The sequence below is a fragment of the Vulpes lagopus genome, chromosome 18 (genome assembly GCF_018345385.1).
Source record: "Vulpes lagopus strain Blue_001 chromosome 18, ASM1834538v1, whole genome shotgun sequence".
Classification (NCBI taxonomy): Eukaryota; Metazoa; Chordata; class Mammalia; order Carnivora; family Canidae; genus Vulpes; species Vulpes lagopus.
In genome coordinates this window covers 17,639,134-17,664,769 of record NC_054841.1, presented here as the reverse complement: position 1 = coordinate 17,664,769, position 25,636 = coordinate 17,639,134, and the positions used below count along the sequence as shown (strand labels likewise).

Genomic DNA, 25,636 nt, shown 5'->3' with positions numbered 1-25,636 from the left:
TAAGAAAAAGTATTGGGCTCCTTGAGGTTTTACTGATGAAAAGAATGTTCACAAACTCTTATTTCTCAGGAGATCGATCACGGCTGAGGGGTCTTTACTCCTCATGGTGGTATTAACACCACCATGAGAAGTGATTGTGATGAGAAATTAAATACTATTTTAAAATGTGTCTGGGGTATTTTTGCCTTTGGTTAAATGGCCTCTACACCTTTGTGAACAGCATACAGACTGCCTACCTCAATATCTAAAGGAAGGAAATAGTGCTAGCCAATAGGGCTGTGTCTTCTATGGACTCTGCTCTCCAAACTCAATTTCCATTAGCATAACCAAAGCCATGTCTATTTGATAATACTGTAGGATCAAATTCTCAACTGAGGTTCTTATTAAATGGCCAAAGCAGGCCCTCATGCTCATCTTCCGAATGCCTATATTCCATGACTCTAGATTCTCAAGCTCTCTCAGATGGATGGTTCTCAGCCATGGTTTCAGATCAAAGTAACCTGGTGAACATTAAAATGTGTAGCCATCCCTTGCGACCAATGAAATCAGTTCTCCAGTCATTATAGGTTGTGGCTTGTGGTATCCTCCCTACCTCATTGCCCTCCTCAAACACCTACCAATTCCTCTAAGCTCTGCTCCCAGGAAGGAGGCAACATTCCCAGTGGGAAGTGGGACTGTTCATGATTGAGTGGACATTATGCATTCTGAGAACATTGCCTCTTTCAAGGCAGGTTTTGGCAAGGGAGAGATCTGTCATTCCCTAGCCCCGATTTTAGAAAGAGCCAAGGGTAGACCTTCTACCTTCAACCCCAGTCCTTTTTCTAACCACTGGTTTACAGAGTCTTCTTGTATTGAAATGACTTTGTCCACCTTTGTGGTGCTGGCCAGAATCATTAACTGACTCTGCTCTCTCTCACTGATATCACAGTGATGGATGCTAGGAGGGATGTCTTATTCGATTACTCAGGGGAGAAATATTATAAGTTTAAGAACTTCTATCTACAATTGTCCCACTTCATTCTATCTGACAAATTCTTCTTCCATTTAACTTATGTTTAGAAGTTACAACTTCTGTCTTCCCTCAAACCCTGACATAGCCAACCATAGCTATGTCCTAATTCAGCTCTGTTGGTTAATAAATGACAATTCCCCTGGTATATACATTAAATAACTTAATTTCTTTTTTTAAGATTTCATTTATTTAATTTGGGAGGGAGGGAGGGAGGGAGGGAGAGAGAGAGAGAGAGATAGAAAGCATGAGCAGGGGTTGGGGGCAAAGGGAGAGAGAATCCCAAGCAGACTCCATGCTGAGTGTGCAGCCCAACATGGGGCTGGATCCCACCACTGGGAGATCATGAACTGAGCCAAAATCAAGATTTGGATGCTTAACTGACTGAACCAACCAGGTGCCCCTCACTTACTGTCTTAAGATTATGTCATGAATTGAGCACTAAAATTCCCATTTTACAGATAAGAAACAAACTCAGAATACTTATGATTCACAGCTGCTAAGCAGTGGGACTGGGATTCACACTTTCTCCCTCTTTTTTTGCTCTCTCTCATTCCTTTATTCCCAAGTTTTCTCTAGCAGGTCACCTATTTAGTTATATTATATGTGTGTGTGTGTGTGTGTGTGTGTGTGTGTGTGTGTATTTCTAGACAGCGAGGCCAAAGAGAAACATGGGTATTATTTTTCCAGTGAGGTCCTGCGTCTTCCCCAAGCTAAGCACCCTATTAAGCCCTTTGGCCCACAGGTATCTTTCCACTAAAGCAGATTCAGTGATTTCCTCCCCTTGTCATATCTTCACTCTCCTCTTTCATGTATGCATAACATTATTTTATAACTTTTTAACATGTGCAAGTTGCCTTTTAAGCTGTGAGCTCCTTGAGAGAAGGACATTTCTTTCTAAACACTTAACACCTAGCTCAGTACTTAGCACAAGAATAACTGCTTGGTAGACCCTCATGAATGAAAGAATATGTCGCTTAAACAGAACAGCTTTTCTGAAATATAGGTGCCATTATTCCCATTTTCCAGATGAGACATTGAAGGTGGGATTGCAGCAAGTGCCCTAACCTGTGGATCCAGCATGCCCAGGGCTCTCTTCCTGCACGGCACAATCGTCGGTCTAATAATACCTTCATAAGTACCTCCAAGCCCAACCAGACAACTAGGTAATAAGTGGGAAAGCACTTTGGAAGAGATAAAGCTGTATATACAACCACGATGTAATCATTATCATCATTATCAACATTGCAGAGCTTAACTAAAGCACTTCCTTCCATTAAAAGCACTACGCTGAAACACTTAGAAAGGCATTTTCCAGTTTGTGCCTCTCAGGATCCTATCTTTGCTACAGCCCTAGCTGCAAAAGTCATTCCCACTCTGGGGATGCTTGCTAAAGGCAAGTGCTTTCAGGACTAAACCCATTCTTGCCCTGAAGGGCCCTGAGGAGTGCTGTGGCAGGCACTTCTGACCCTCACTCTCTCCCTTGGCTGGTTCAGCAATAGCTACAGTCTCTTCCGTGATACACAGTGAGCTCCCTCAGACAGGAGCTATGAATGAAGATGCCCACAGCCCTTGTGCCCAGCACAGACACAAGTAAGAAGCAAATGCCTGTAAATGAATCATTGTGCAAGGAAGAACTTTCTAGAATTTACTTATCATCAGTGCACAACAAGTGGTGACTCCAGTTAGTTGGTACACAACATGTCCATGGGCAATGACATGTGCACATGTAGGGGAGGGGCATGCCACATACTCAAATCCACTTGTCTCCAGTGGCCAAACTGAAGATAAGTCAATGGAAGTGTGGCAGATTGTATTTGCTCTGAAGGGCAAATTGTCCCAAAGGGGGCTGTCAGCCAAGGGTCATGTATATGTGTGACCAGCACCAATTCTGGTGGAATGGGGAATGAGTCCATTAAAAAATGTTTTGAAAGACAGTCTCTTCAATAAGTGGTGCTGGGAAAATAGGACGTCCACATGCAGAAGAATGAAACTAGACCACTCTCTTTCACCATACACAAAGATAAACTCAAAATGGATGAAAGATCTAAATGTGAGACAAGATTCCCCCAAAATCCTAGAGGAGAACACAGGCAACACCCCTTTTGAACTCAGCCACAGTAACTTCTTGCAAGATACATCCACAAAGGCAAAAGAAACAAAAGCAAAAATGAACTATTGGGACTTCATTGAGATAAGAAGCTTTTGCACAGCAAAGGATACAGTCAACAAAACTAAAAGACAACCTACAGAATGGGAGAAGATAGTTGCAAATGACATATCAGATAAAGGGCTAGTTTCCAAGATCTCTAAAGAACTTCTTTTTTTTTTTTATTTTTTTTTTATTTTTTTTTTTTATTTTTTATTTTTTTTTTTCTAAAGAACTTCTTAAACTCAACACCAAAGAAACAGCCCAATCATGAAATGGGCAAAAGAAATGAACAGAAATCTCACAGAGGAAGACATAGACATGGCCAACATGCACATGAGAAAATGCTCTGCATCACTTGCCATCAGGGAAATACAAATCAAAACCACAATGAGATACCACCTCACACCAGTGAGAATGGGGAAAATTAACAAGGCAGGAAACCATAAATGTTGGAGAGGATGTGGAGAAAAGGGAACCCTCCTACACTGTTGGTGGGAATGTGAACTGGTGCAGCCACTGTGGAAAACTGTGTGGAGGTTCCTCAAAGAGTTAAAAATAGACCTGCCCTACGACCCAGCAATTGCACTGCTGGGGATTTATCTCAAAGATACAGATGCAATGAAACGCTGGGACACCTGCACCCCGATGTTTCTAGCAGCAATGGCCACAATAGCCAAACTGTGGAAGGAGCCTCGGTGTCCATTGAAAGATGAATGGATAAAGAAGATGTGGTTTATGTATACAATGGAATATTACTCAGCAATTAGAAATGACAAATACCCACCATTTGCTTCAATGTGGTTGGAACTGGAGGGTATTATGCTGAGTGAAATAAGTCAATCGGAGAAGGACAAACATTATATGTTCTCATTCATTTGGGGAATATAAATAATAGTGAAAGGGAATATAAGGGAAGGGAGAAGAACATAAAGACATAAAGAACATAAAGAAAGGGAATATAAGGGAAAGGGAGACAGAACATAAAGACTCCTAACTCTGGGAAACGAACTAGGGGTGGTGGAAGGGGAGGAGGGCGGGGGGTGGGGGTGAGTGGGTGACGGGCACTGAGGGGGGCACTTGACGGGATGAGCACTGGGTGTTATTCTGTATGTTGGCAAATTGAACACCAATAAAAAATAAATTTATTATTAAAAAATGTTTTTGATAAAAAAATTGAAGTATAATTAATATATAGTGTTATATTAGTTTCAAGTATACAATATAATGATTCAACAAGTCTATATGTATTTCAGTGCTCACCAAGATAAGTGTACTCTTTTTTTTTTTTTTTTGTCAAGGCCAAGTGATATGGACTGAATTTTTTTTTTTTTTATGATAGGCACACAGTGAGAGAGAGAGAGGCAGAGACATAGGCAGAGGGAGAAGCAGGCCCCATGCACCGGGAGCCCGACGTGGGATTCGATCCTGGGTCTCCAGGATCGCGCCCTGGGTCAAAGGCAGGCACTAAACCGCTACGCCACCCAGGGATCCCGAGATAAGTGTACTCTTAATCCCCTTTATTTCACCCATCCTTCACCCCCACCTCACCTCTGGCAATCATCAGTTTGTTCTCTGTATTTAGGATTTTTTTGTTGTTGCTATTCATCTTTTTTTTTCTTTTTCTTTTTTTAAGGATTATAGTTACTCATTTGAGAGAGAGAGAGAGAGCACACATGTGAAAGAGCAAAAGTAGGGAGGAGGGGCAGAGGGAGAAGCAGACTCCCCACTGAGCAGAGAGCCTGATGTGGGGCTCAATCCAACAACCCTGGGATCATGATCTGAGCTGAAGGCAGATGCTCAACTGATTGAGCTACCTAGGCTCTCTGTTTTGTTTCTTAAATTCCACATGAGTGAAATCATATGGTATTTGTCTTTCTCTAGATGATTTATTTCACTTAGCATTACATCCTTTAAACTCATCCATGTTGTTGCAGTGGCAAGATCTTTCCTTTTTATGGCTAGGTAATATTCCACTTTGTACACACACATATTTATATACACATTTTCCACAAACACACACACACAACACACACACATACTTCCATGATTTCTAATTAATTTAAATAGAATTAATTAATTTCTTTATCCATTTTTCCAAGACGACATTCATGTGCCAATAGTCACATGGAATGATGCTCAACATCACTCATCATCAGGCAAATGCAAATCAAAATCACCATGAGATATCACTTCATACCAGTCTGGATGGCTAAAATCAAAAACACAAGAAACAATAGGTGTTGGTGAGGATGCAGAGATAAAGGAACCCTCGTGCACCATTGGTGGGAGTGCAAACTGGTGCAGCCACTGTGGAAAACAGTATGGAGGCTCCTCAAGAAATTGAAAATAGAACTATCGTATGATCTAGCGATTCCACTACTGGGTATTTACCCAAAGTCCTTCATTCTTGAAGGGAGATCTGAGCAGCACATCACAACTTTCTCTATGAGAACTTCTCTTTCCAACCACATTTCAGTATGTCACCTTTCTCTGTCAACAGAGAACCCCCCACGTTCTCTCTTACCATCTTTACAAGTTCAAGTACATTTACAGAATAGAAGCATTTAGAATCCCAGGCAGACCTTTCTAAGCCTCAAGGCATCACTAATACCTAATTGGTTTTAAAACTTAAAGTATAAACTTAAAACTCCAGTATAAACGTCTTCCATCTTCTTTGGAAGGGAAATGCTCATTTGTATTTTCCCTGATTAAGGTGACAGAGCCTCTGACTTATAGATTTGCTCTGTTTGGTATTCATGACTGATGTGTTTAGACTCTAATTCAATAGAGTAAACAATAAAGCATCCATTCAGTCGGAATCCCTATCCAAATCTATCTGTGCACATGATCTAGCCCAGTGCATTTATATCTATCTTGTTGTAACAGCATTCATTAATTTTATGCATTTATAATTGTGACACACAAGCACAACATTTATAAACCTAAAATCAATATACAGTTACAAGGTAGGTCTGATCCAAAAGTTCCCCTCCCCCCACCTGTCCCATCACCATATGCCAAAATAAATGAAAATGGATCCTAACTTCTGGAAAATGGAATAGTATCATTCAACGGGAGATAAAACAAAATGAGGGTATCAACGTCACACATACACCCACCTGTGTGTACTCATTCCTGTAATCAACACAGTCTTATGATGTCTGATTTGTTCTGGGCTCCAAGTTAGTCATCGGGAAATGAAAGATGAGTAATACATAGTCCTTGTCAACAAGGAGACAGACGTGCAAATACACCACGGGCAGTATAATGTGAGAATGGTTCATGAATGAGTGAGTCAGGGGGCGAATGAATGACAGCTGAATGCAACGACAAAGATGAGAGCCTGGTACTATGGATACTACATCCCCTTTAAAGAGTCTGGAATTTTGCAGGCACAGAAGGTGGCTAGGCATCCTGGGAAGAGGGCAAAGCACAAAGGTAACGATACTGAGAAAGGGACAGTGATACACAGGTGATGTGAGGATGTCAGGAGAGAAACTGTTCTCAAAGTTGGTGCGTAGAATAATAATCTGAGGTGTGTGCTCACATTCTGATTCCCAGGTCGCATCTTCAGAGGGACTGAGCCGCTCTGGGGTGGGGCCCAGGAATCATAATTCTCACCACGGGCCCCACCCCAGAGCGGCTCCGCCCCTTGGCTGAGCAGCGGCAGCATGGTAGCTGTCTCTGCCTTGCCCTCATGGCAATACCTTCCATTTCCTCTTGTCAACATGTTTGCTGTCAGCTTTTGGTAATTGATACTTATCATCTCTAAATGGTTCCCTTCGATTCCTATCTTTTCTTCATTTTTTATTTGAAGTGACTGATGAATTACATAAAATGCTTTTTGAGTATCTCTTGATATAATCATTCTAAATTCCTCTTTATGTGTATCGAGGCGACGGTATTTGATTTACAAAAGCCCAAGATGTGGAAAGGTGTATGCACTGACAAAAGGAGGTAGTTTCTTACTTTGGTTGAGGATCTACCAGGTGCTAGGCATTTCCCGAGCATTATCTCCTCCAACCCTTGCAAGATCTCTGGGAGGTATGCATTTTCAGGCTCCATTTATATCAGGACACTGGGATTCAGACACCAAACAGGACCAAAGGTTGCCTTAAAGATACAGTGGCAAGGAAGGTACAGGGCTGGGGGGATCTGAAATTTGTTGCCATTTGTTTTTTCTTTTTAAGAGTAGATCATCTCCCTGTTGACTTTAGCTGTTATGTCTTTTAACATCATCTTGTTCTTCTCATTCATTCCACATACACTTACTAGGGTTCAATATGCCTCTTAGAGGCACCATGGGGGGAAACCTCAATGAACAAGAAACATCCCTAAGACACATTTGCTCCTGCCCATGATAACAAATAACTACAGTGAGAGTTTGGAGAAAAGGCCTATTCCTGCAGGTGGAGAGAATCAGGGAAGACTTCCTGTAGGAGGCACTGTCATATCTGGACCTTGAAGGGTAGATGTAGGATCCAAACATGCTGCAATGGGGAGAGATAAAAAGGATATGGGAAAAACCTAAGAGTTCCTGAGTGTCTGCAGACAGGACCCAGCCCAGGTCATCATTTTCCGCCTCCAGGATACTTGTATCACATTTATCCAATGCTAAGTGAGACTGTTAAGTGTGCTCTCTCTCTCTCTCTCTGCCTGAACACTTGGTAAATAAACATCTTAGTGCCTTTTCAAGCACTACTATACTAAAATGTCTCTGTTTGAAACAATTACTGTGCCCATCACACACCTTGAGATAAATTAACCCGTGAACACATGCCAACTCGTAATATCCTTTTAAAAAGCAGGCACTGAAGTTGTGGGGGTGTTTCTTTGCTATAGAAAGACAAAAGGGCACTCTAGAGAAGCATTTCTGTCAGCTCAGAATGTGAGGAATCATAGATGCTATTTATAAACGACCTCCATTGTCTCTTACCACTCCTTGCAAAAACTCTGGGGCGTCACTGTTGTTATCACCACAAGGCAGATGAAGAAACTGAGGCTCAGAGTGGTTCCCTGATTGTTCAAGGTCTGGGCAGTCTGGTAGAAGTAACAATAGAACTGTGATCTAGGTCTGACACCAACGCCCACATTATTTTCCTATTTTTTGTTTGTTTGTATGTGCTAGACAGAGAAGGGCCCCATTCTAGACTCTCCTCTGTCTCTAGGTCTCAGTTCCTTTGATCTATAGCTCTGTGTATCCTGGTCATTAGCACTCTTTGGGGCACTCTTCAGGCTACCTTTGACCTGGCAGCCTGGTGCTCTCAGCTCTCACCGGGCAGCAAATCTGCAAGATAGCAAATACAGAACTGCCTCAAGGGCCTCCTGGCCAGTCAGGGATAGCTACCACTTCCTGTCCCTAGCAAGGCCCTGATGTCCATGCATGGAACTGAGTTTCTGTAGACAGGCAGATATGCCTTTGGATCCTGGCTCTCTTGAAGCCTGGCCAAGGGCTTGTCCCAGCACATGATCGAGGTGAGAGCCCTTCCATCCTCTGAAGAACAGGGTTTAGTGAGACAGATGGACAGGGCTTGGGGCCACATGGTCGTGGATTCAAACCGTCACCCTGCAACATCCTGCCTATGGGAGCTAGACAAGCCCTCACACCTCAGTCTCAATGTCTACATAGACTCAACACAGCCACATGTATCTTGCAGGGCTTTCTGCAAGCATGAGATGAGCCTGGCCTGTAATAGCTACCAACCGGTAACTCCCGTCAACTTCTGCCCACTTCTCAACTGGTTCGGGTGTGCCTCATTCACCTTTGTGTCTGCAACAGCAAACATATGGTGCAGCACACTGAACGAGCTCATAAAACAGGATGGCTCTTGAACTCCATCTTCCTCCTGTCTCAAAGCCTAGGGTGGGGATTGGCCAACTGTGGCCCTCAGGACAAATCTAGCCCGCTATTTGATTTTTTAAAATATTTTTTTAATTGAAATACATCCATACTCATTCACTTGCACATCATCTATGGCTGCTTTCCTGTTACAACAGCAGAGTAGATGCAACAGAGACCATATGCCCACAAAGCCAAAAATATTTACTACTAACTCCTTATGGAAAAAAATTTGTGGACTGCTGATTTTGTGCATAGGATCTTTCAGTAGGAGGAGAGCCCTTGAGGGCCTCTTTGTTTTGGGGAAAAATAAATTCACCTTGAGATAAATTAACCCGTGAACACATGCCAACTCCTAATATCCTTTTAAAAAGTAGAGAAGGAAAGTCTCTACTCACACTTTAGATCCTCTTTCCTGGTTTATCTTTTTTTCCCTCAGTTCTCTTGACCATTCCCTAACATTTATGCTACCTTTCTTATCATGTTGTTTATCCTCAGTCTCCTCTACTAAAAAGCTTCACGTGGGCAGGGAGTTTCATTTGTTGTGCTCTTATACGCCAGTTAGGACCCAGTGCCTGGCACATAAGTGGGAACCCCACATATACCTGTTGAATGGATAAATGTGGATTTCACTGAAATAATTATTCAGCAAAAGTGTGTTGGAGGATTTCTCTTTCATAGAAGATTCTAGGGCTTAGAGAGGAACCAGGTGGCTCCCCAACCCCTGGGGGAGGGTATTGCTTTTCCTTTTTATAGACAAGACAACTGAGACTCTGGCTAAGTCAGAAAGTCTGGAAAGTCTCAAAGTTTCATGTGCCCGCGAGTCACCTATGGTTCTTGACTACATTGCATCTACAATGCAGGTTCTGATTCAAAAGGTGCAACTGGGGACCCTTGTGCTGTGGTTCTAGCAAGCTCCAGGTAATGGCCAATGCTGCTGGTCTATGGACTACCCTTGGAGGAGAGGGGGTTGAAGGCACACACTCAGAGTTAATACCTAAGACTCGGGGGAATCTGGAAATGATGGAGGTCAGCATTTCCCTTCTGTTTCCTTTTCTCCCATCTGCATGCATCTTGCCTCTTGTAGAACCATGCAATGGTCTCACAGAACCTGTCGAGCCTTCCCCCCAGGGCTGCTCCCTATCCCCAAACACTCTGCCCCTGGACTTTCCCTTCCACAGCCACCAGCATCTTCTGGCTTCTTCCTTCCTTTACTATACAAGTGCCCAGGACTTTTGGATCCTTCAAGGAGCCACTCTCATGCTCTCCTCTGTTCTAGGGCCCAGGGGTTAAAGAGAAGTATCCTCCTCCTCACAGGCCCTAGGCTACCTTCCTCCCCTCAACCCACTCCAAGACCTGCACAAATGACTTCTGATGGTTAGATGGCAGGCTGGTGCCCATGCTCTCCACTCCCATCTCTCTGCAGCACCTCCACTGTCAAGTCTGCCTTCTGCAATGGCTTCTCCTCTTGGTTCTTAAGGTTCTCCTTCTACCTCTCTATCTGCTATGCCAGTTCTTCTCCTCTGAATCATTCACCATGGTCAGTTTCCGAGCTGGCATCACTTTCACACTCTAAGATCTGTGACTTAGAACTCTTAAGTTTGCACAACACAAAGACCTCGGTTTATCACCTTGAACTACAAGCACTTGAGTGTCTGTCTCCTACACTTTCATCACATTCTTCATCTTTGATTCCACCACAGTACTCAGCACAGTGGGCATCCAAAGATAGTGCTAATAAGCACACTGGCTAACTGATGCAGGAGGCAAGGTGCCCAGAGGCTGTAATGGATCATTGCATGCCCAGACCTTTGTGGAACTATGATGCCAGAAGAACCTCTGGAAGACCAGAGATGCTTCTAGGGGCCAACACTACTGTTCTGACTTCTTATGGTTTCCTGAAGGGGGAAAGAGAGAAAAGTAACCATTGAGTGCCAACTTTGTGCCAGGCACTTTACAAAATCCCTCATTCCCTGAGTTAGGCACTATTACCCCTATTTTGGGGTTAAGAGAAATAAGGCTCAAGGAGTTCAGAAGATTTTCTAAAGGCTTCATAGCTTATGAGTGACAAACATGTGACTTACACCCAGAGCTTCACGACTCCTAAAACTCATTCTCCTTCTACCACAGCAACAAAACCCCATATTGTTGTAACCTCTATGCCTTTGCAGATGCTGTTCCCTCTGCTTAGAATTCTTATTTCTTCAGCAGTGGGTAAATCCATCTCTATAAACACTGATAACTATCCCCTGCCCCATTAAAAACTAGTCACCCGGGATCCCTGGGTGGCGCAGTGGTTTGGCGCTTGCCTTTGGCCCAGGGCGCGATCCTGGAGACCCGGGATCGAATCCCACATCAGGCTCCCGGTGCATGGAGCCTGCTTCTCCCTCTGCCTATGTCTCTGCCTCTTTCTCTCTCTCTCTGTGACTATCATAAATAAATAAAAATTAAAAAAAAAGCTAGTCACCCAAGTAAATTCTCCTATGCCACAGTATACATAGGCACCCTCAGCTGACATTTTCAAGTATTTGGTTTTATGCTAGTTCCCAAAGGAGCTTGAACACTAGAAGGGTGGGGCTCAAAGTCCTGGCCATCTCTCTATCCATAGTGTCTGGAACATAATGACCATGTTCAATGCATGTTCCTCAAATGAATGGATGAATGAACAAATGAAGCAAGTTCTCTGGTACTTTTCAGTGTTGGTGGTGGGAGTCCATTGGTTCCTATATAATATAACAGCAGTAGTACCAGAATCTTATCTGCTTATTGCATGGCCTATTGAGTAGGACCCAAACACTGAGCAGAGGGAGTGGGATAGCCTTTTGCTGGTCCATCCTCACCAGTGAAGGCTTCAGCAGATGTCACTAGCAGACATGGCTTCCCTCATAAGGCTTGGTGTGCCAAGGGTGAAGCAAGACATGGAATGATGGACAATACACTTTTACCAGAAGCCAGATGTCCTGGGTTTTAATCCCATTGGATGTGTGATTTCACATACTTCTCTGGACATCAATTTTCAAACATGGGGAATGCATATTATGGATATGGAGCTACTTCAGTGGTTTTCTTAACTTTTCATTACCAAAGATCTGTTTATGGAGTTTTATCCCCTTTACCTTTGTGTTTTCAAAATTTCTGGTTTAATTATGAGAAAAATCATCCCCTTTATTTAGAAAGTGCAAAAAAATTAACAGGCAACAGGCCAGCTATAACTACCAACAAAATGCATTGACAGCATGAGATAACTAATGCCAAACTCCACACTGTGATCATTCCAGTGCAAAGCAAAGACCTTGGATGTTTCTTTTACCTGTTAAGCTGGTTCTAGGTAAAGTCATGGTTCCCTGTAGACTTACTGAAACAGTGGAAACAACCAATGAATTTCTTTCTAATCCCTCGAGGCTACACATTTCCCAAGTAGATACCAATGGGCTCTGATGTTGCTGAGAATGGTGATTCTGTTTTATATTTGCAAGTCCTGCAGGGGGATTAAGCTGACCTCTTACTGAAATCTGGGGATTTCTAATAAGAAAATTACACTGCCAAAGGAGAAATAGCCCTTCACATCTCCAAAAGTAGGGGGGAGGAATCCAAGATGGCAGAAACATAACAGACTTAAACAATGGTAGTACATTTTCAAATGGAAAACATCTATGTGAAATAAAAACTTTGGGGCTACAGATGACTTAGACAGAAGTGAGTATGAGAAACCAACAGACACTTGGTTGGTGCAGGAAATGCATGCTACAGGTTCCCTCACAGGGCACGAAGCAAAGTTTCCCCGGGTCGATACTTACAAGTAATAGGAGTAGGAATAAGCATTTCTTCTATATATTGATGGGCAGTCAGATGAAGGAAATGTCCAAAAAGGGGGAAAAAGAAAAGACAAACAAACAAGAATTAGATTTATATGAAATCTTGATTCTTAGAAATGCACATAGTATTTCAGCATCCCAAAGCTCAAGGAGATGCAAGTTTCTCTACTAATTATCTTTGCTGAGAATCAGATACTTCCAGTGGTAGAAGGAGTGAGAGAGACCTCTCTTATGATGGAGAAATTCACTACTCATGCAGAGAAAGCCATGTCTAATGTTGGCTGGTTTAGCTGTTTGAAAGTTTTTTTGTTTTTTTGTTTTTTTTTTTACAGTCAACTAAAGCTAGGTTCCTTATGCCTTTTTTTGGTCCTGCGTCAGACTTTTGTGGACTTCTAGAACTATTCAACCACTCTTCATGATATTGCTCTTATGACCTAAGGAAAACCATAATGACTTCTGTGTTCTCTGTTTCAGGTCAAAACACATCAGAACCTATTTAGTAAGGCCATACCAAAAGTAAGGTAATTGGTAGCTAAGCAATCAAGATGGCTCCCCTATGACCCACACTTCCCAGTACACATGTGTATATGTAGTGCCTTCCCACACTGAACCAGGACTGATCCTATGTGACCAGCAGGATGTGGTAGGAACAACATTCTGAGACTTTCTAGGATATGTCAGAAAGAAGATGTGTAGCTCTTGCTGGGTTTTCAGAACTCTCAGTTGGAACCCTAACTGTTTATGAAAGAAGTCCAAGTATCCTGAAGTTGCCATCCTGAAAAGACCAAGTGGAGAGAGACAAATCCTGCATAAAGAGACATCCAGTCAGCCTCTGCCAGTTGGATTATGTCAATGGGGATCCTTGGTATCATGGAACAAAACAAGTCATTCCCTTCAAGCCCTGACCAAAGCACAGATAAATAAGAAAAATAAGTCACCAAATTTCATATTTGTTATATATAAGTAATCAGAAAAAAATTCAAACTTCATCATTAAAGAGAACTGCACTAAGAGAAAGGAATTCTGACCTTCAATTTGAACAGACTACAACTTGAATAAATTCTCTCTGCCTTTATTTCCTTTCTGATCCTCATATGAGTTGAACTAGATCATTAGTTTTCAAACTGTGCTTGTAAGATCCTGAGGGTTCTGCAAGGTAGCCTCACTGAAGTGGGAGGGTGGGAAACTGAGTAGGTAGGACTGCTGGTCACCCACCATCCACAAAAGACAGCATTTCTTCATTTAAAAAAAAAAGATTTATTTGTTCATGAGAGACACACAGAGAAAGGCAGAGACATAGACAGAGGGAGAGGCATTCTCCCTGCAGGAGCCTAATGCTGAACTCAATCCCAGGACTCTGGGATCATGATCTGAGCCAAAGGAAGATGCTCAACCACTGAGCCACCCAGGCACTCCTTCCATTTTTTTATATTTTATAATTTGAAATTTCACATGACTAAGAATCCCATTCTCCAAAAGAAAGCTTGAAAAATCACTACCTGAATTCTCTTCCCACAATGTACTGTCTAGCTCTTGGCTTCTGAACAATAAAAAACTCAAATAAGTCCACAACATTCCTTTTGTTATAACTTTTTTTTGTATTTTATAGGGAAATAAATAGGAATGCTTTTATCTTACAGACTTAGTCACACTGACAATAACTGATACATTTGTGGATTGAGAAAAAATTGCTGATAATTAAGGTACCCAAATATCTATCTGAATAGGCAAGAATAGTTCTCTTGCCTCTTGAGTTGTTTGGTTATTTGCAACTGTTATCCCAGTTTGCTTGGCTCTCAGGAAGATGCAGTCTTTATATCTGCAGTGTGGGAACATGTCTTTAGAGCCTCAAATTTCTCCCTTTCAAGTACGAAGCAGCCAAAGTCCCCTAGGCAGGGCCACGCCTAGGCTTTCTCTTATTCATCAGAAAAGCCCAACTCTAGCTCCAGAAGAAGGTAATGCTGAGAGCTAAGAAGTCATGGCAGGAAGGAAGCCCCATGACTCCTTGGGAAGATGAGATGGGGAAAATGAGCCACAATGCAGCAAAATCTGGTCACTCATAAAACTGTTCAACATCTTGGGTCAAAGGAACAGTGACCCTGGATGATAAAAGGGGTGAGGAATGCCATGCTTTGATGGGTGGGAGTTGGAAAAGCCCATGCAGTTCACCAAATCCCCTTCACCAACCATAAAGATTCACGCTGTAAGGAGACAGTTCTCCTTCATGGCTGGTTCTGTGGCCCAGTGCCTAGAAGTGGGATTCCTTGGGGGAAGAAAGCTGGGTTCCATTTTATGAAGACTTAAAGATACCTATGTTCTCCATATTGTCAAGAACAGTGGGCTGAGATTCAAGAGGGCAGGGTTCTGATCCCAGCTTTCAGTTGCTCACTGTGACATCTTGGACAAGTTAGTTCCTTCCTCTGGACCTGTTTCCTGATCCATGTACCAAGGTGAATGGCATGGATGACTGCCAGCCTCAATAGCTTTGAGGAGTGGAAATATAATGTCTTAGCATCCTAGCACCACTGCTTGCTAACTGCATGGCTTTGGGTAAGTCACTGAGTATCTCTGAGTCTCAGTCTCTCCACGTCAAGGTTGGAGGCAATAATATTCCCAAGAGTCACTGTGGCCATTAACATTAGGTTAATCTAAATCATGCAAATTATATATGACATAGAATATATAAAGTATTTTAAGTAAATCATATAAATCTAATCTATTAGGGAGAAATTTGAGGCTCTAATCTACTAATCTAAACATCTGACATTAGTAGTACTCAAAAATCTTGAGCAGGAAGACAGCTTTGCTTAGAAAAAAACAAAAAACTCCAAACATAATAAATCACATATTGCAGAATCTTCTCAGCTGGCTGACAAGGCTGACTTGAGGCACATCTTTCCTTTGTTCCATACTATTTAAACAGGACTAAGTGATCTACTTAAGATCCATTTGACCATCTACCCATTGATCTATCCATTTGACCATCTACCCATCCATCTAACTCAATAAAGGGGAGTTTATGTCCCTGCCTCATCTACAGATACAAGGCTTGCTGCTTCTCACTCTGGTGACCAGGATCAAAGTGTTTACCTCTTTAGGAATGTTAAAAATAGTACTAAAATAAGAAGAAGAAAAAAAGGACTTATGGAGCACTTACTGTCATGTATTGTCCTAGGCTCTCATATATTAACTCAAGTATTCCTCACAACTGCCCTGACAGATGTGTATTAATTATTATCATCCCCACTTTTCAGAGGAGGAAACTGTTGCAAAGAAGGTTATGTAATTTGTCTAAGGTCATGCAGCTAGTAACTGGATTTGACAGCAACATGGATCTAAGGCTCATGTTGTAGACCACTAGCCTGTGCTCCCTATGAAGAAGGAAGAAAATAGATACATGAGAGAAACACAGTGGGACTGGCATTGAGATGACACATGCCTTAAATCTCTTAATCCTCCCTACAACTCCATGGCACAGGTATTACTGTTATCACTTTTGGTTGAGGAATCTGAGGCTCTAAGGGGTCACTCCTACTAGGTCTATTGCCTTGCATAGTTTTGGACCATGTGCAAGGCCTCCACCCTGAGCCACATGTCCTTGCCATCAATAGCCCCAGGCTGTGCTCTTGGGGCCCAGGCTGCACTCAGTATTTTAGACCTTCTGGCTTTTCTGCTTTCAACCATCAGGATTCACCTTTGCCTGGGCCACCTACTCATAACAATATGCTTCCTTATCTTCAAACCACCTCTTCCAAGTAGTTTTTCTGAATTATCCTGGTTGTCACCAAAAGCCAGTGTCATTCTGACCCAGCTTCCAGGCAACTCCAGAAGAACAACAACTGACAAGCCTCTATTAATTGAGTATATTTTCCCAATTATATTGCAAAGTCTTCCAGGGCAAGGATTACAGTTCTTTACTGTGTGGCCAAAACACAGTATACACGTGTGTTTTCTCTCAGGCTTAAAGAAGATTTACCGAAGGTCTAAATTTACAAGGATACAGTGATATTGCAAGTAACAGATTGCCTGAGACCAAAAATCTTGAGCAGGAAGACAGCTGTGCTTAGAAAAAAACCAAAAAACTCCAAACTTAATAAATCACATATTGCAGAATCTTCTCAGCTGGCGGACAAGGCTGACTTGAGGCACAGCTTTCCTTTGTTCCATACTACTTAAACAGGACTAAGTGATCTACTTAAGATCCATTTGACCATCTACCCATTGATCTATCCATTTGACCATCTACCCATCCATCTAACTCATAAACCCACTCATCCACCCTTCTATCCACCCAAGCGTCCATCTGTGCATGCATGCATCCAACCATCCATCCCTCCATCCATCTAACCATCCATCCACCTACCCACTTAGCAATTTATCCACACAGTTATCCATCTATCCTATAAACCCACCCACTCATCTACTCATCCATCCACTCAAATACCCTTTCATCCAACAATCCATTCATTATCCACTCATCCATCTTTCCATCATCAATTCAATGAACACTTCTCAAAGGCTTACCATATGCCTGTCCCCGCTGAGTTCCAGAGATAGAAAGACAAATAAGATCTTGATCCAACCCAAGTCTGATGGGAGAGCCAGATAAGAAACTTGTAAAACAGATAGTAATAAGAGCTACCACTTAGCAGGAGGTCACTTATGTGCCAGGTACTGTGTTAGCACACCATGTAGACTATTTTACTTAATCCTCACTATGCAGAATTATTATCCCTGTTTTATGGATGAGGAAAGTGAAGCTCAGGGACGTTAGATAACTTACTCAAATTGATATAGTTGGTAAGTGGCATGGCAGGAATAAGAATGCAAGCAGTAGGACTCTAGAAGCCTGCATGAATAACCACTATGCTATACTGTCTTCTGGAGTGATAAGTGGCATGAAGCAGCAACACAGGGAGCAGTAGGACCATATCCAGGGATAAGAGTGGGGAGCGGGACAGATAAGGTGGCCTAGAGTCTACGATGCTTGAGTTGTAAAGTCAAGGAGCATCTAGATGGATGGAGGAGGAGGGGGTACTTCCAGGCAGATGGAACTCTCCAGGGCAGCCTGCGTGGCTCATGGTTTAGCGCTGCCTTAAGCCCAGGGCCTGATCATGAGACCCGGGATCAAGTCCCATGTCAGGCTCCCTGCATAGAGCCTACTTCTCCCTCTGCCTGTGTCTCTCTGCCTCTCTTTCTCTCTCTCTCTCTCGAATAAAGAAATAAAATCTTTTTTTAAAAAAAGATGGAACTCTCTATGGAATGAGAGGTCAGTTAGCAAGGTGAGAATGTCAAAATATTGGCAGAGCCTAGTTCCCAAAGAGCTGAAGGACTTAGTCTCAGTACCACAAGTCATAGGGTGAACCCAGTGGCCAAATACTTTTTCTAGATGAATGATTCTGTCAGGAGTGTGAGAAGAAACTTGGAGGGAAAGAGGGATTGGGGTCATGAATGCTACTGCAGGAGTCTAAACAAGAGGTGTTGCGGGCCCATCTCATAATGGCTATGGGGAAGGAGAATTGAATGTGAAAGGTGAGTCAGTAAAGGATTAAATGTAAGCATACTGAGGAGGTCTTCCCAGGTTGTAGTTTGAGTGGCTACCCGAGTGAGCACAAACAGGATTCACTTTTCAGCGTGTGGAGCAAGGAGCCCTTTAGAATGGAGTGGCCAAAATAGCCAGCATGACACACTTAATCTGGGCTGCTTTTCCACCTCAACGAACCACTGAAAATTCTGTCATACAATTCAGCATCTCAGCAAGTCCTGTTTTATATTTCATTCAGGCGAGATGGTGTTTAAAAGTGTAGCATCCATTATCAGATTGGCAAAATTTCAGACCCAGCTCTGCCACTTATTGGCTATGTGTTTTGGGGCAATTTCCTTAAATTCCACATTTCAGTTTTGTGATCTGTAGCATATACTATAATCTCAGAGTGGCATTGCCTCTTTGGCTGACCCAGAACTTCTCTTCCTATTGTCTCACTTTTTCCCCCTGGAAAGACAGTATGTTCCCTGAAGGCTCAGACCATGCTATATCTGTCCTATGCTGCCTTTCTAGCCTTACACCCTCCCCACAGGATTGGGTTTACTCTTGATGCTCCCTGTTGGCATTTGGGTCTGTGTTCTGAGGGAAGTTTCCCTGCCCAAGAGATGGAGTGTTAATCGTGGGCCCCATCTGTTCTAATTTTACTGGGCTCCTCCGTTCAACATGTTTTTAGGGAATCCCCAGTATCCGCATGGCACATTTGTGATAAGAATGAATCAGAATGGGCAGCTGATAGTCTAGTGCAGAAGATAAGATATGAATACAAATGACAAATATAACAGGATATAGCACAGATCTTCATAGAGGGGATCCAGATGGTGAAGAGATTGTGCCTCGATTGGAGGTCAGGAAAGGTTTACTGGAGAAGGTGGATTTTGAATTAGGCTATAAACAGGGGTAGAATCTGGTCACATGGAACTAAGGACCACAGGCATTGAATGAGGAAAAGACTTCATAAGCGAAGGTATAGGAGTGGAGTAAGACCTCAGGAAATCTGCCAAAATGACTGTGAGCAGGGAGACAGGGTAGCTTGACAAAATTCTCCAGATGACCAAAACCATATGCTTCTTCTCTCATCTCTACCCCCATAAACTGTTGATAGAGGGAGGAGAAGCCATCAAAAGATCTTATTATGTCTGGACAAGTTTCATTTATGAAATATCACTCTGGCTGCACTGCAGAGGGTGGGCAGGAGGGTTGGGGCTGGGGAGGAGACTCATGCGATAGAGCTATAGCAGCCTGTACCATGGAAGGAGTGGCGGAGGGAGTGAGGGAAGGATGTGACCAAGGGAAGGTAAAGGTGCAGGTTCAGAAGAATCAGGGTGATACAACCCCATCAGTTTGGCTGGTGGAATGAGAGGTAGTACCTGTCACTAAGATGGGGACATAGGATCATGAGCAGGTTGGTGGGCAGGTGATGATTGGGGCTATGACCATGAAAACCTCAAGGGATTTTCAAGGCAGATGTCCAGAGGCAGATGATACAAGCAGTGAAGCTCTGGTGAGAAAAGACTAAAGAGGAAGATCCTGCCCTCCTGGGCCATTTCCATTTCGAGGGCAGCAAAACTACAACCACCTAGTGGGTGCATTCACACATGAAGACCTGGGCATACAGCAGAGTAGGGTCAGGGACTTGTGGAAAGACTCAAGGAAGAGTAAATATTTGGAAGTCTTACTTGGATGAACTTGGGGCTTAGGCTTATAGAGTAGCAGGAGGCTTGTAGGTGAAGACAAATGTCTGACATTTGCTTCAGGACGACAGTGTGCACAATAGCATAGAGTAGTAGCAAATGATACCTGGACCTGGGTCACCTGTTTCCTATTCCAGGATTCACTTATTTTCTACCAGTCTCCATGGACTGACAGAAGTTACCAGCCTTCAGTTGACTCTCTACAGTCACAGAGCCCGCGTTTGTGTTTTGATTCTCCAAGGTCTTGGGCAACTCACAAACCTTTTTGAACTTTGGTTTCCAATTCTCAAAAAAAAAATGGGGGGAATATCAACGCCTAAGCCTTCTATGGTTATTTGTAGTATTAAAATCACAATATGGGGACAGTTTAAATGGAAAATTAGGTTAGGTAAAAATTAGGTTAATGTGTGTATTGATTGCAGCACTGCCCTTAGCATATTAGCAGTGGGTTTGGAGCTGGGTTGGTAGATTTGATGGCCATGTGAGAGATGAATGTCCCTGTTGATATCATGCATTATGGTCTCTTAGGCTGGTATAGAAAATGAAGCCTGACCCAACCATTAGCTCACTTGATCTTCAGAACAACCCCATAGGATTAGCCACATCTCATAGTCATGAAAGTAAAGCCTGAGTTTTGTTGTTTCTCCAAGGCTAACAGCAAACAAATGGAACTATAAAGATTTGGACCTGGTGTTTCTGCTTCCCTGTCCACAGCAAAAAGATGTCTGTACTCATGAGACTGGGAGCTACTGGGGCAGACCCAAGTCACAGAGAATCAAAGTACACCAAGAGACGCACATTGCTCTCAAAGTAGGTTCTCATAGTTCAAACTCAAGACACTCCAAATTCACTCTTGGAAACATTACTATTTGGACAGACAATGCATGGTTGGCATGAGGCTGAACCAGGAAGAGCTGGGCAGGGGAAGGATGAGGGGAGATGGAGGTGGCTAGAACCATGTGTGGGGCCTGACTTCAAAAAGGTCTCCCCAAGGGCACCTGGGTGGCTCAGTGGTTGAGCATTTGTCTCTGGCTCAGGTTGTGATCCTGTGGTCCTAGGATCAAGTAAGTCCTGCAGTAGACTGCCCGCAGGGAGCCTGCTTCTCTCTCTGCCTATGTCTCTGCCTCTCTCTGTGTCTCATGAATTAAAAAAAAAGTCTCCCTAAAAATTGTTCAGTTTCCATTTGAAAAGAGAAAAGGAATGGAAAGGTTAACGTAGGATCCAGACAAGTCTTGGGGTACAAATCTACCAAAGAATCCTGCTTTACCTGGCACCAGTACTTCCCCACGTAAAAGTAAATGGCTATGTCTTAAGCCTTGGAAGACCATGCTCGGACTTCAAGAAGTGTGTCCCCAAGGAATGAATTAGGACTATGTGAAGCTTGAGAGCATGCACACGTATGTATATATCCTATATTAAACGTAGAATTTCCCATATGTGAGTAGTTAATAAACACCTTCAAACATCAAGGTTAAGGCACTAAGGATTGAGCTTTCTATTTTAATTTTCATCGAAGGCAGCAAGAGCCCCATAGTAGTAAGCCAAGGGCCCAGAGGGGTGGCCTAGCAACCCTTTGGCTGCATACTCCTTTGAGAAAGGATGTCCAGCACTTCTAGAGGGAGGAGACCAGGGAAGATGACCAGGAGTATAGTAATGAGTCTTTCTCTATTTCAGAGCTCAACAGGGTAGTCATGAAAAGGTGGTATGTTCTATTACATAATGGCATACAGAAATGCATTCTAGAACATTCTGAGGTCCAGATGTTCTAGATCTTGATCAAGAGAACTGGGAATAAAGGATGGAGCCATTACCCAGCCAATATTCAATATCTTGGTTATGAATTGTATCAGACAGGAGCTCCAGGTTCCTTTCTTATAATGCACAAATAATCCTCCATCTCCATGTAGCCCTGATTCTGCATTGGCCTGCATTCAAAGAAACCCTCTCCAAACAGCCAAAGGTACTACAAAAAATATTTTAACTTGTATCTTTTGCAAATCCTGTTTGAATCACCCACCAACATTTCATATCCCCTTCTGCAACCTTACATTTCTCAATATCCCCTCTATCCATTACAGAGCAACCAAGCAACAAAACAATTGATTTAGCTTCTTTCATTAAGTCCTTCCCTTGGTCCTCTGCCTCTCTAGCCCATTCTCTGTTCCTTTCTAGTTCAGTATCACAAAAGAAAACACCTAACAGCAAGAGAAGGACTCTTTGGAGAGTCACAGGGAAGCCCCAAGGCCAGTGATGATGAACCCTGCAGGGAGAATCTGGGGACATCTTAGGTATACTGAAACATCTGGCTGCAGCTTTGGGGAAGTTTCTGAGCAGACGAATCCCTTAGGAGCAGAGAAAACATAAATCCACCACTCCCATATCCATAGAGATGAGGAAGTTAGACCCAGCTCAAATCAGGGGAGGAGGTACATCGGGATTCTGTGATGTGACTTCTGAGAGTTCCTGCAACCAGGAACTAGCTCTAGGTCATGCTGGAACCCTGAAGAGATGCTGACACTAGGATCCTGAGTTATGATGATCTGCCTATTATTCCAGAGTTTCTTTTCCTTTAGTACCTCTTCCTTTTAGGTAGCTGCTGAAAGCATTCGGGCCAGCAGTAAATTAGTGACCAATTCAATTAAACAATGAAGTTTTCCCCATACTTCTATATGGGGCTGGAGTCAGAGGAGCTATGAGAGCTCACCAAATGCTTCACTATCCTTTAGGAGCATCTCTTGCCATCAGAAGACACTGTAGGTTACTGGAAAGAGTGCAGATCTATATGTTCTCTTTTTCTCTTTTTCTTTCCTTGCTCTGTACCAATCTGTAAATTATTACTACCAACTAGGTCTTATTTTCCTTTTCTCTTCTTTTCTCCAAGAGATACGTGATGCAAACAGTGACCAGCCTCCACCCTGGCCCACCCCTCCCTGCAGCCACAACATCTCAGATTTGTCTCTTGAGGTACAAATGGTGATCATGTGACTCCTATTGGTTGGGTCTGATGGATGGTTTTGATAGAGGTGAGAGATGATGAAGATATGCAGTAGAGGTTAAAACCACACGAAGGACTCACTTTATACTCGTTCCCACCCTGGAAACAGAGCCCATTCCTCCCTCCCGAAAAGTCACACATTGCAGAAATAGCTATAGAGAAGGAAGTGAAATTTCTTCACAAGCTCACAGACGATGGTGACGTGGGTTAAGCCAGGCTTTAGAAAGAGCAAAATTGGAAGAGCTTATCTGACTTACAAATCAGTGGCAAAGAATGAGAACATTTCAGGTCTATCAGAGAGGAATGCAATTCTGTTAAATTGGTTACTTTTTCCAGGTAGACAATCCCAAACTCACCTCTGCCTCTAATGCGGCTGTGATTCTAAGAAACATGTCAGAAATCTTGCACGTGCTGACTGCCCCCAGAGAAACCAGACTTCATGTTTGACTTCATCTAATAGCAGCTGATTTATCAACGAGATCTACAATGTGGTCTTATGGATGATGAGGATATGATAATGCAGTGCTGTCCTTAATGCTTTAGGGGCTCTTGTTCCCTTATTAATATTGTACCTTCCCTTCCCCCTCTCAGGCCAGAAAATCAGTAGCTGGATAAGAACCTTAACTCCCCAGTCATTCTACTGAGAGCCTGAGGAAAGGAGTGATCCTGTTAGACAGAGGATATCAAGAAAGGACAAGGTCCTACCAACAGATGTCCTGGCCGGAGGGAGGACTGGCTGATTCAGAACAGAGTCATGAAAGACACAAGGCTATTCTGGTGCCAAAATGGCTAAGAGAAGGCTGACTGCATGTATCGTGGGAACCCCAGTATTTCTGACTCACTGAACACTGGAAAGTGGGATTTAAAAAAAAGCTTTTTGCATTTATATATGTGAGACTCCTTAGGTAGAAGCTGGAGCATGTATTTAGGACATTCTGTTTCTTTGCTATGGTAGGAAACAAATTTCATGAGCGCTTTTCCTCCCACAAAAGGGAAGCAAGTCTCCGGTCCTTGTTACTGGGCTTGTCCTAAATTCTGTGAGGGACCAAACAAGCAGAGCTTTAGACCCAGGTGCTAACTGGTTCGTTTAATGATGTAAAAGTATTTTCAAGCTGGGGGGGCAGGGCATGCTGCAGCACACAATGTCACAATGTAGAAAAATGTTTTGTTTGCTCTGGCCAACTAGGGGAATGGGAAGGTGGAGACCAAGGCTGGGACAGCCATGTTGAAACTGACAACACATGGAGGTGGGTCTTAGGCATGGAAATAGGATGCCAGTCCGGGGGTCAAGGAGAGGTGGGCCCTGGGACTCTCTGTTTGGAGGAATAACTTTGTATCCTGAGACACTGACAGCTGATTTGCATCAACTTTCCCAGATGAATGGTTCCTTGCCCTCTCTGCAATTCTCTTGTGTTATCCTCAAGCCTTGTGAATGTCTGATAAACAGAAGATGTCGGTGTGGTGAATCTTGGGGATTTGGGGATGAAGAGGAGGTCTATACCTTGGCTTTCATGAGCAATGCAACAGGCGATAACTGTGTTAATGGACCCAAAAGGACATCTTGTTGAGAAATAACAAGTAGCAACCATCTAGCAGGGAAGGTCTTATGGGATGTAGAGGAGGAAGGAACCTTCCCTTGGGACTAACACACTCATTCCAGACACCACGGGAGGCTTTATCTCTGCCATGCAGGGGTCAGTTTGGGATGCTGCTGGTGGACCAATGAGAAATCAGGGTGAGTAAAGGCAAAAAGGGTGAAGCATTACTTTTCTGCATCTATATTTCTGGGGCTCCCCAGTAATCCTGATGAGACATGACCAGGTACAGCAAAGCAGTTAACTCTGAGAAGACTCAGCACATGGAATCCCATGGCACACCAAGGTGGCCCAACCAGAGGAGGGATCACTGGCTCTGTAGGAAACTGGTGTCTCTGGGCCACTTGTCAAGCAGGAAACACACACCTTTCAGATGCCAACACAACAAGCCACGCAGCTGGCTCAAGTATTTCAGGACTTGAACACTTGTAGAAGAAGGTCCCTGCTCAGAAGTGATCAGCAGAGCAAGGGCCTGGCCACACTGCAGTGTTGGGCAGCTGGGGTCAGCAGAGTCTGCAGGGCAGCACCAGACACTCACCTCCTTTTGATGGTGAGCATGACACCCAGGAGAATGATGATGAACATGAGGAGGCCAGCGATCACACCAGCCATCTTCACGGTGTTGTCCACTTGCTTCTCTGGCTCCACAGTGTTAGAATTCTGGGTGGAGGCACCTTTGAAGGGAAAGAAGAGGAAAGATGTTGAAAAGGCTCACACACATGACTAGACAACAATTATAATGACATCAGGTTCCATTTTTTTATAAATTTATTTTTTATTGGTGTTCAATTTGCCAACATATAGAATAACACCTAGTGCTCATCCCATCAAGTGCCCTCCTCAGTCACCCCCACCCCCCACCCACCTCCCCTTCCACCACCCCTAGTTCGTTCCAGGCTCCATTTCTTGAGTGCTGACTATGTGCCAGGCACTGTGCTAAGAATATTAAACACAATATTCCATCTCATCTGTTTTAGCACTAGTCCCTTGTGATG

The 25,636-nt window shown here is 43.3% G+C and overlaps 1 protein-coding gene across 9 annotated transcripts in view; it reads right to left on the bottom strand.

The window, feature by feature from the left end:
* The window catches only part of PTPRT (protein tyrosine phosphatase receptor type T), a 1,030,023-nt gene that overhangs the window by 150,144 nt on the left and 854,243 nt on the right, over positions 1-25,636 (bottom strand). For 7 of the 9 annotated variants that reach the window (XM_041733397.1, XM_041733399.1, XM_041733398.1 and 4 more), the window contains 2 exons: positions 25,180-25,315; positions 12,798-12,827 (listed from right to left, as the gene is read on the bottom strand). In XM_041733397.1, coding sequence (XP_041589331.1) covers positions 12,798-12,827; positions 25,180-25,315 — 166 coding nt within the window. The remainder of the gene's footprint in view (positions 1-12,797; positions 12,828-25,179; positions 25,316-25,636) is intronic. The other 2 variants (XM_041733401.1, XM_041733404.1) reach the window with 1 other exon arrangement.